General features: G+C 41.7%; 1 protein-coding gene across 4 annotated transcripts in view; it reads left to right on the forward strand.

Moving 5' to 3' along the window:
* LOC143272502 (murinoglobulin-1-like) overlaps window positions 1-12179 on the forward strand; it is a 79287-nt gene that overhangs the window by 51066 nt on the left and 16042 nt on the right. For all 4 annotated transcript variants that reach the window (XR_013050137.1, XM_076567878.1, XM_076567879.1 and 1 more), the window contains 3 exons: window positions 7839-7988; window positions 9017-9101; window positions 11334-11520. Coding sequence is in view for 3 of the 4 variants with exons in the window: in XM_076567878.1 (XP_076423993.1) it covers window positions 7839-7988; window positions 9017-9101; window positions 11334-11520 (422 nt within the window). In the remaining variant the exon portion in view is untranslated. The remainder of the gene's footprint in view (window positions 1-7838; window positions 7989-9016; window positions 9102-11333; window positions 11521-12179) is intronic.

Consider the following 12179-nt stretch of genomic DNA (forward strand, 5'->3'; position numbering starts at 1 on the left):
CTATAACAGCAACAACGGCAACAGCGATGTCAGAGTCTCTTCTGGAGCGTGTGAGCATCATCTGTGTCTAGCTGCCACGGTCCACTGGCATGGACACGGCTCCAGGAACACGAACCACCAAGGCCCATTTTTCTTGATCCCAGCACTACTTAGGCTGGCAGGTCTGCAAGAGAACAACTGAGAAACAAAGAAAACAGAAAACAAAAACAGCAAACAAGGAGTAGAACTAATGGCCTCAATAATGGCCACATTCAGGCTCACAAATTTTGAGGTATCTTCAAAAAGGCTAGATGAATTTCAGGAGGCAAATAAATGTTGCACAGAGCCATTCCTGAAAAGTAGGTACTGCACCAGCTTGAGGGGGGTTGCAAAATGCGAAAAAGGCTTAGCTGGTATGCTACTGTTTACAACTGAAGTTCATTGACCTTCAGAGTTATCCTTAATCTCCAAGGTGTGGTACATTCTCAATGTTTTTTGAAAAAAGTTACCATACATTACCTTCTGAGGAATCCAACCATATGGCTACAGTTCCTAGGCTTAGAATAATGTTTGCCAAGGCTGGCTGTATTGGGCTCTCAATCCCCATCAGCATCAGAAGGGGAGAGTTTTTTACGAAGGCCCAATAGGTCTCTGCCATGTTGGGATTCAGCAGCAGCCACAGGGCGCACACAGCGTTCAGGAACCCAGAGAGGAACTTCATTGTCCTGTGGAAAGACACAAACAGATCCCCGGGCCCACACCAACACCGGATCGGGTCCCCTCCAAGTGCCAGTAGAAAGATCTTTCCATTGCACCAGAGGATGATTTGCAACAGGAGCCCTCCAGTGCTTATCTGCAGCGGATACTCCAGCAGAATCCACCGATAAAAAATTTAAAATATATAAAACAAGGGAAAGAATAGAATGTGGAGAGGAAAGATGAGCCCCTAACTCCCCCTTTTTTACTTTAGCAATATAAGTTTTTAAGGTACGATGGCAGCGTTCTACTATAGCCTGCCCTTGAGGATTATAAGGAATACCAGTCTTATTAACAATAGAAAAATCTTGGCAGAATTTTGAAAATCCCGTACTACTGTAGGCGGGACCATTATCAGTTTTTATGCATTTTGGCACTCCCATGTAAGCAAAAGCATGAAAACAATGATTTTTTACATCCTTAACCTTTTCCCCTGAATGGACAGAAGCAAAAATTAGAGAAGAATATGTATCAATAGACACATGGACATATTGTAATTTTCCAAAGGAAGGCACGTGTGTGACGTCCATCTGCCACACATGATTAGGTAAAAGTCCTCGAGGATTGACTCCCAAATGAGGAACAGGTAAAAATTCCACACAAATAGGGCATGATTTAACTATCTGGATGGCTTGTTCCCGGGTTATGCCTGTATGATAACGGAGAGATCCAGCATTAAGATGATAATGCTGATGCAACTGAGTAGCCTTATCAAAGGCAGAACAGACTAATGTGACAGCCATACGAGTAATGGCATCAGCCCTCTGATTACCTTCACTTAGAGGTCCAGGCAATTGAGTATGAGCTCTAATATGGCCCACATAAAGGTTATGTGAGCGAGACCATATAAGTCCTTGTACTTGCAATAAGTATTCATGAATGGAAGAAATGGATGGTATGTAGGCTGTTGTTTCCAAAGGCATAATGGCATGTGCCACATATTGACTATCAGTATAAATATTTACACTCTCATCAGAAAACATCTGTAAAGCAAGCAACAGTGCCTGTACCTCTGCCACCTGGGCAGAAGTGCCCTGGACTTTTATTCTCTTTACTATGTTACCAGAAACCACCACAGCAAAACCACGTGAAGTGCCATCAGTAAATACCACACGGGCCTGAGGAATAGGAGTCATTTGTACTATCTTGGGAAATATAACAGGATGCAATTTAAAAAACTGACACACATCATTGGAGGGGTAGTGAGTATCAAACTGACCCTGCATGGAGCATGTCAATATGGCCCAATCATTATCATTAGCTTGCAACCATGCTACTTGAGACTGGGTGTATGGGGTCACCACAATATCTGGCTCTTTACCAAAAGTTTGAACACTGATCTTGATTCCTTTAAATATAATCTGAGCGACAGCCTGTGGATAAGGAGTGATGATTTTTGCTGGAGAAGCTGGGGAATGTACCCATAAAATAGGACCTGTTTGCCAAAACACTCCAGTAGGTGAATGAGTAAAACAAAATATCAAATACAATAAGGGAGAATTAAGATCTATATATTGTACGTGAGCCTGTTCCAGGGCCTCTTGCACACGTTGTAGGGCTACACGTCCTTCAGCTGTTAATTTACGGGGAGATGAAGGGTCAGGGTCGCCCTTTAAGACATCATACAAGGGGCGAAGCTGACCTGTTGGAATTTTTAAAGTGGGCCGAAGCCATTGAATATCTCCCAGAAAGGTTTGGAAATCATTAAGTGTGCGTAGCTGATCCATACGCAGAGTAATCTTTTGTGGGCGTATGCCCGTGCGTAACAATTCATGACCTAAATAATGATAGGGAAAAGATACCTGTACCTTTTCTGGGGCTATCTGTAAATTAGCCAAGCTAAGAACCTCTTGTAAATAAGAAAAGGCATCAAAAACAAGTTTTTTATCCCTAGCAGCCATTAATATATCATCCATATAGTGAATTATATAAACACCTGGAAAAGCTTTTCGAACTGGAGCTAGGGCCAAAGACACATAAATTTGACATATAGTAGGGCTATTGGCCATTCCTTGAGGCAATACCACCCACTGATATCTCTGATAAGGTTCCTTAAGATTTTCTGAAGGAACACTGAAAGCAAAGCGAGGACTGTCCTCGGGATGCAAAGGAATGGTGAAGAAACAATCCCTCAAGTCAACCACAATTAAATGCCAATGCTTAGGAATTGCCACAGGGGCAGGCAAGCCAGGCTGTGTTGCTCCCATGAGAAGCATGGTTTTATTTACAGCTCTAAGATCCTGTAACAGCCTCCATTTTCCTGATTTCTTTTTAATAACAAATATAGGTGAGTTCCAAGGTGAAGTGGAAGGAATGATATGTCCAGCATCTAACTGCTCCTTAACCAATGCATACGCAGCCTCCAATTTTTCCTTAGCAAGGGGCCACTGCTCCACCCATACAGGGTCATCACTCTTCCAAGTGATTTTTATCGGTTGTATTATTGAAGGCTGCTGTGCAGTGACCCCTATGGAAAAGATCCTAATCCTCTAGTATCGCCAGGACCCCTAGTGACACAGTTTTTGTCTGCCACAGGGAGCGGGTCTCCTTGCAACATTTTCCCTAAGCCTTTGCCCGGGCAGTAGCCCTGACTCTTTAGCATCTGTTGTACGGGCTGTGTAGTAAGCACCGCTCCCATGCCATCCAACACATCCCGTCCCCACAAGTTCACTGGAATGTCAGGTAGCACAAATGGTTGAAAAGTTCCTGCATGACCTTCCTCATCCTTCCAATTTAAAAGTAGCTTGCTCTGTAAGGGCGTCTGAGCTGTGCCAATACCTTGTAGGTGAGAGGTAGAATCTTTAAGGGGCCAAGCTTCGGACCAATGTTTTAAAGAAATAACTGAAGTGTCAGCGCCAGTATCTAAAAGACCCCGAAAACTGTGATCATTAACTTTTAAATTTAGCATGGGTCTTTGTTCTAAGGTGGAAACCCAGCATGCTAGAGGGCCCGTGGAGCCAAATCCACCCTCACCTCTGTGTGGTTTAAGAAAAGGATTATTAGTATGAAAGCGGGGCATCAAAAGCAGTTGTGCTATGCAAGCACCCTGGGGAATAATTGTCACCCCTTTACCAGCCTCAACCATGATTCTAATTTCCCCTTCAGAGTCTTCATCTATCACTCCTGGAATTACTCTAATACCTTGCATAAGAGCGCTACTCCTGCCCAGAATCAGTCCTAAAGACCCTGCAGGTAGTGGACCCATAACTCCAGTACCGAGAGCCTGGGGACCCATCTGAGGTGTTAATACTGTTCTGGTGGAGGAACAGAGGTCCAATCCTGCGCTTCCAGGGGTGCCTCTGATAAGGTCTTGGACAAAAAGGGGTTCCTTCGAGGAACAAACTGGATGGGATGGTGGGAAACTGGGGATGGGGCAGGTGTATCCAGGGCTCCGTACACCTGGCTTCGGGGGGTCCGGAGCGGACCCCGCTGCCCGTTTCCCGACGGTGGTAACATATTTCCCTGAGCATAGACCTTAGATCGGCACTCATTACTCCAGTGATGTCCCTTTTTACATCGCGGGCAAAGTCCCGGTGTCTTTGCCGTTGCTTGGGGTCTAGGACAATTATTCTTAATATGACCTTGCTGGCCACATCCAAAACAGGTTTTTGGGCGGTTTCCTCCAGAATTAATCCCCTTCATGGCTGAGGCCATTACCTGTCCCATGATGTGATGCCCATCTATATCTCTACATAGTTTAAGATAATCATTTAAGCTCTTATTTTTATGAGGCCTAATGGCCTCCTTGCAATATTTATTGGCATTTTCAAAAGCCAGTTGCTTTACTATAGGCATGGCTTAATCAACATCCCCAAACACTCTCCCTGCTAGTTGAAGCAGGCGATCTACAAATTCTGCAAATGGTTCTGACGGCCCTTGAATGACTTTAGATAGTTGTTCACCAGCAGCTTTATTAGGTAGCCCTTTCCACGCTCTGGTAGCGGCCACACTAATCTGTGCATAAACTGCAGGATCATACAAAATCTGTGCTTGTAAAGTGGCATACTGCCCTGTACCCGTGAGCATCTCAAGATTACGAGCTGGGAAGCCTGCAGCAGCATTTCTATTAGCTGTAGTTTGATAATGTTCTTGAAACTCACTCCTCCAAATTAAATAATCCCCCCCAGAGAGAGCAGCGCGACACAGCTGCATCCAATCGCTAGGGGTGCAATTTAAGGCAGAAAAAGATTCAAGTATAGCGATGGTAAAAGGAGCATGGGGCCCATATGACATCACAGCTTCCTTGAGCTGTTTGATGCTTTTAAAATCTAGAGGATTGTGCTCCCTTTGTCTCTGCCCTTGAGCATTTTGAGTCTCTATAACCGGGTAAGCAACTCCCCCCCCCCCCCCCGTCAATCCCTCCATGGGTGCGGAAGGAAGGACCTCTGTGTTGCAAAAGTCAGGATTATGGGTTGGAGGTCTATCCTTGCAAGAAATCTGTGATTTCCCTCTTAGGCATCTAGCATCCTTTTTTGATCTGATTTCTCCATCATCACCCTCTGAAGATGACTGCAGAATCAGAAGACGACTCTGCCGAATCAGAAACATCAGAAGTTTTAAGGGTTCTGAGAGCCTCCTCTATCTGAGACTCCTCCAACACAGCTTTAGCTTCATTTAAGTGTTCTTGGACTTCAATATCATCACTAAGCAATGCATCCTTAACCAAGCGCCACAAAGAAAAAGTAGCTAAGGATATGGAATCAGGCCCTTCTTTATGCAAATATTTCTGTAAGTCAACCTTGACCTGTTCCCAATCTGGTATATTAAATCCTCCGGAGACCAGAAACCAAGGACTAGCATTCTGGAGGATTTGAACAAAATCTTTAGCCGTCTTGCTCTTAATAATAGTGCCTTGCCGCCTCAACAGTCCAATTAATTGTTCCTCGAGGAGTGACTGTGAGCTAGCAGCACCCATTCCAATCCACTCTTACCTTAAAATGCCGGCCGGCCTTCCAAGAGTGTCCGTCAGCTGGTCCTTTCTTTCTCAGATCTCGGTAGGAACCTCCATTTGTAGCGGTAACGCCCGCGTTACCGATAACCGTTCACCATGTCCGAGCGAAGGGCTGCGGATTAAAAAATAGAGACAAGAGACAGCGAGTCATTCGTACGATTGGATGTTGAATGCCGTTTATTGAAAGAGGGGAGAAACCTTAAATACGTACAGGCTTACAGCACAAATGGAGGAACCCCCGGAGGGCAGAAGTTCACTGTCAATGGTCTACATTCCAGACCCAATGTTTCTATATTCTTGCATCTAAGTAGTTAACGCCCAAAATACAGGATACACAACAAGGAACTTCCCTTAAGCATTCAGAAGGGTGGATACCGGCAGGGAATCCGAATAGGGAGGACACAAGGAACTTCCCTTAAGCATTCAGAAGGGTGGATACCGGCAGGGAATCCGAATAGGGAGGACATCTGATCAAGGTCAAGCAAGCAAGGCCACAGCCACTCCCAGTCGGGGGCCAGGGCCCATGGCGCCCACACTTTATATTTTAAAACTATGTAATTCTTTATATAACTGTATATATTCCTTTTTCTCTCTCTTCCAAGCATACATACATTTTACACACATTGTAAACTATTTCATCTGAATCTGTCGCATTCTAAATCTATTGCTTTGAACTGCAGCATTTGTAAGACCAAAAGGGCCTCTGTGGCTGTTGGCTCTGCCCACCTTAGCTTCCCAACATGGTGGTGGTACAGTTTACCACCAGCTCTGGGTCTGAAGCCATGTGTACCATCAACTATCAGAAGCAGTTCTATCAAAGCAGCGTAGAAACGCACCCCCCCCCCGCTTTTTTTTTTTTTTTTTTTTTTTTTTTGGTACTAGCAAAGGCTAAATCCACCACGCAGCAGTGTAGTATGCCACTTGTGGATGCCTCCTTCCCGCCATATTGCCAGTTAAATGTGCACGCCAGGAACCCACCATAGTCACTCAAACCCACATGTTGCAGCTAGCTGCCCATATGAGACATGAAGCAGGAACCTGGTTTTGGCTCCATTTAGAATTGGTTATTAAATATTCTCAGGTTTAAGGTGGAAACTCGAGCCTTTGGGCACCATTTGTAGCTAGAGTTTTCCTGGTCCTGCCCTGGCTCACAGTCAGGACAAATCTCTCTCACCCACTGGTCCCACAGCCACTCAGACCCAACCAAGTAAACACACAGAGACTTATATTGTTTACAAACTGTATGGCCATGGCAGGCTTCTTGTTATCTACTTCTTCCATCTTAAATTAACCCATTTCTATAAATCTATACCTTGTCATGTGGCTCGTGGGTTACCGGCATCTTCACATGTTGCTTGTCATGGCAGCAGCTGGCAGTGTCTCTCTGTCTCAGCCTTCCACTTCCCAGAATTCTCTTCTCTGCTTGTCCCGCCTATACTTCCTGCCTGGCTACTGGCCAGTCAGTGTTTTATTAATAACCAATCAGAGCACACATTTGACATACAGACCATCCCACAGCACTTCTCCTGTGGCTGCTACCATGATGCCCTTGCATTTGGACACGTGACCTGCAGTCCCTCTCCCTCTTTCTAATTACACACACTGTAGTTTGGAGGGTTGAATACATCCTTCTGTCAAAAATGGAGGTGTCTTGGGTTTGTTTGTTTTGTTTTGAATTTTTTTCCCTGAATTTTAGGGAAAAAATATGTACAGAACTCTTCATTCAGATCTCTTCAGGCTGTTTACATACTGACTAACTCAATTTTTGTTTTGTTTGTTTTTATAGTATACCAGTAGACTAAAATATACAACCTTGATATTTTATATTTATTGAATTGTTTATGTAGTGTAAATATATTTCTAAATGTTTAATGTTGTATAGTAAGTAATGTTAAAATTACATCAATCTCAAATATACCATGCAGGATTTACGTTCATACCTTTTTAAAAATATGTGAAGTATTTTTAGTCTTTTTCTAAATATTGTGAACACCTTCAGAATAAGGGACTCTTCAACAGAAAATATTTAGAAAACCTTGCTTGGGGATCATTGAACATTCAAGAAGTGATTTGCAGTGATCATCTTTTGTTTTCGTGAGTATCTTTCAAGAAAGCCCAAGAAAGAGGCTCCCTTGTCTCCTGTTTCTTACAGATATACAATCTGCCAGATATGCAGCCCAGCAACTTCATCTCAAGTCCATACCAACTACTTGAAGAAGAAGACCCATGTGAGTGGAATAGAGATAGTGATGGCCTCATATCCTTACACCCAAATGAGAGGGATGTCTACAGTTACGTGGAGGTAAGCAGTGTTACCCACTAACATGCTGCTCTCAGAATTATTTAGGTTTTATGAAATGCTATATTGGCAGAGAATTTTTAGGGTCAGGCCAGGGATAAGAACCACTAGTAGACCAACCATGTTATAAATGGTGGTTCGTGTATTCCATCCCAAGCATTATAAAAACTGCATCTTGGAAAGTGCCCAGTGCAGGGACAGAGTAGATGAGTCATATTTTCTTTTTAGTTCTGGTTTTTTTTTTTTTTTTTTTTTTTAACCAGCGTGTCACTATGTAGCTCTGTCTTAGCACTCACTCTGTAGATCATGCTGGCCTCAAACTCACAAAGATCTGTAACAAATCTTTCTCTGTCCCATCAGTCAGCTCCCAAATAAAGACACAGAGAATTATTATTAATTATGAATGTTCAGCCTTAGCTTAGGCTTGTCCCACTAGAACTTATAACTTAATTTAACCTGTTTTTATTCATCTACATTTGCCTTGGGGCATTTCACTTTTCTTTCATTCTATATGTCCTACTTTCCTGCTTCCTCTAGCTAACTACCTGGCAAGCTGGCCCCTGGTATACCTCTCTCTTTGTCCCACCTCCCTGCAACCTAAATTCCTCTTCCTACTTACTCTCCTTGCCCAGAAGTCCAGCTCATTCTCCATGCCTACCTATTGACCATTTAGCTTTTCATTAAACCAACTACAGTGACATATCTTTACACAGTGTAATCAAATCTCTCTCAACAGAGATCTACCTGAGTCTGCCTCCCAAGTACTGGAATTAAAGGCATGCACCACTGTGCATAGCTGTGAATGACATTTTATTTAAAATAAAAGGGCTTTGTATCAGAAAGAAGGACACAACATATGTCTCACTATGAATTCTGTGTTCCGCCCATACTCTCTAAGGAGTATGAAAATACAATTTGAATAAGAATTCTACTTGAACATGTGAACCTATATCTGAATTAGTTATTATAAACACATTAAGTTTTTTACAGAATTTTGAGATATTTTGCTTGATTAATAATTTTCTTTGCAGGACATGGGCTTAAAGGCATTCACCAACTTGAAGATCAAACATACTGAAGCATGTTTGGATATTGAGATTTTTAATTCAATAGCAGGTAAAATAACAAATCAGCATTTATTTTCAGAATAAAATAAATGAATTATTTATCAAGGGTGATAAAATTTTAGAGCATGTATAGTATCCAAATAAGAGAGAAAGAGCCCAAACTTACCTGAGCAAAATGTGTCCAAATGCATGCTGGTACTACAAGAAAGTTAGAGATTGGAGACTCTTCCTTCAATGTTAAAGAGACAGATAAGATGAAGTGCAATAGTACAATAGAGAATCATCATGTGCAGTGTGAAGAACTCTTGTAGACATGTCAGAGAGGTGAAGAGAATTTCCTAAGTATTAGAGATGAAGAAGAGAAGGAAAAAGCCGGGCATTGCAGATAGAGGAGAGGATGGAAGAAGCAAAGCACTCAGGTCAAAGGTCACACTCACTCTCTTCAACCAATACCAACCACGTGTAACCTTTCCCTCTCCTTCATGGGAGCCACTTCCAGAGTGGCTGCACCAGTTTGTATTCCCACCATCAGCAAGAGAGAGTTTCCCTTTCCCGTTCTTCACCAAGTGGTTGTCAGTTTTGTTGTTGTTGTTGTTGTTGTTGTTTTTGACTAATCTGACTGGGGTGAGATGAAATCTCAAAGTTGTTTCAATTTAGATTTCCTGAATTACCAGCATGATGAACACTTTTTAAAGAGATTTCTTAGTCACTTTTATTTCTTTGGAAAAGTGTGTTTAGATGCACAGCCCATTTTTTAAATTGAGCTGTTTGTTTTCTTGACTCTTTGTTTTTGAGTACTTTATATACTATGGATATTTACCATCTATCATATGTATAGAAAGATTTTTTCCCACTCTGTGGGCTTCCACTTCACTCTATTGATTGTTTCCTTAGCTGTGTAGAAACATGTTAGTTTTGTGAGGTCCCATTTGTCAATTATTGACCTTAATTTCTAAGTGAATGGGTCTTATTTAAAAAGTCCTCTCCTTCACATCTATTTTCTAGAGTTACTGCTTATGTTTCCTTTCTAGCAGTTTGAGATTTCACGTTGAGGTCCTGGATCCTTTTGGAGTAGATTTTGTGTGGGGTCATTGATGTAGGTTTATTTTCATTCTTCTATATGTGAGCAGCCAGTTTTCAGAGCAGCATGTGTTGAAATGCTGCCTTTTGTCTAGTGTGTGTTTTTGCATCTATGTCAGCTATCAGATGAGCTTATGTTTGGATCTTGAATTTTATTTCATTGGTGTACATGTCTATTTTTCTGCCAGTACCATGCTGGTTTTATTACTATACCTCTGCAATATAACTTGAAATCATGAATCCCTATCTTCACTATTATTTATATTCTAAAAACTAAAATTTATTTTTACATGTGTGTTAACATAAAATAAAACATAATTCTGACTGGACTGTATTAATTTCCCTTATACTGACTTGAAAAGAAATCAAAATATCATCACAAGGAAGGAACTAAGGCACTGTGACTACTCTAGACAATGGATAAATGAAGCTGTCTGTGTGTATCTGTATTTGAACAATGGGAGAGATTTTCAAGCTAAGATTCAGTTGGGAAATAGAAACCCTAACTGAATCTGAATGTATACTTGTTCTTGGAAAAGCAGAGCACAGACCCTCTGTTGCCACCTTTAAATCTTGCATTTCTTGCCCGTATAAACCCAAGCCAATGCTATGATTCTTGAATAACAAACTTTCTTTCCATCACCCAAAAAAAAAAGAACCAAAACAGTCTTGACTTTTCCATTGTGTATATTTCTGATCCAAGAGTTTCCTACCTATATCTCTTTCAGTTTTATATAAATGTAAACCATGAAAATATTGGGTTAATCCTATAGATCTAGAGATCTAGAGAAAGAAAAAGATTCCAAGAATGTCTCTGCTGATAATGTAGCCATCACTCAACGCTGGTCTAGAGTGATGCTCATTGTAGCCACAGGATCTGTTGCCTGGGAGGTAGCATTATGGATCTTCAATCCTCCTAGTGGGGACATTTTATCTATCCAACCCAAGAAAATATGCACTGTGCTTCCTACCAACTCCAGCTACACAAGGGGATGTTTTCTCCAGGATTTCATACTTTCTGCTTTTGACAAAGGTGTTACCCAGCCTCCCCCAAAGTGAGAGGTTCAATGTATCATTTCCAGTGTCTTTGTAATAGCATCTAAGAGTCAAGAAGAAACTGAAAATTAAGCTACATTTACCCTGCACATTGTATCCCTTTGTACTCAGAACTATGTCCATTTCTTCCATTGTAACTTCATAGTATCTGATGTCGAATTTAGCAGTGAAGACTTAGGAATCATGAAATTATTAGCACATAGAAATCCACTACAGGAGGTTCCACCACATAAAAATCCACCACGTGAAGATCCACCACATGAAGATCCACCTACTGAGACCTTTCGAAAATATTTTCCTGGAACGTGGATCTGGGATTTAGTCACAGTAAAGTAAGTAATTTCCATTTGTAAGATTTGGGCTGGGTATGAAAATTTTATTTCTTTGTTTTCTAGTATTTCTCTAATTAATTTCTATCATAAACTAACAGAATTTTCCCAAGTTCCAACCCTGGAAAAAATTCCTCCCAGAGTCCTGGGGAAGACTCTATATATAGCACGGAGTATCTGAAAGTAACCTATGTACACCATGCTTTTTGTCTGTTTACTTTATTCCTCCATGACATAATTCTATCTGTATAGCTTTAGCTCTGTCCTCACATTCAGTTCCTCTCTGTGACCACTTTTCCTGTCCTCATAGCTTTAGTAAGCTCCTATGCTTTTGACCTTATCTTTGCCCTCTTTTCCTTCATCCTCCATCTTTACTCCTGGCTATGAGAAAACTGTACAAGAGATCTGCCTCAACGTCTACTGAATCTTTGCTTTTCTTTCTTCTCTGTGGCCATGCTGCTCTGTCTACCATCTACAGAAAAACTGCCTTTTTCTTTTTCTCCTCACCACATGACTCTCTGCTGCCAGGAAATCTGCCTCACTTTTTACTCCACCTGGATATGCAAAAACCACCTTTGTTCTCAGTCCATTGCTCTGGAAAGTCACTAGGCTGGAAGGCAAGGGATGCACTGAGTTTCATCAGCATAAGAAACAAAGCTATG

This window comes from Peromyscus maniculatus, chromosome 3 (assembly GCF_049852395.1).
Source record: "Peromyscus maniculatus bairdii isolate BWxNUB_F1_BW_parent chromosome 3, HU_Pman_BW_mat_3.1, whole genome shotgun sequence".
NCBI lineage: Eukaryota > Metazoa > Chordata > Mammalia > Rodentia > Cricetidae > Peromyscus > Peromyscus maniculatus.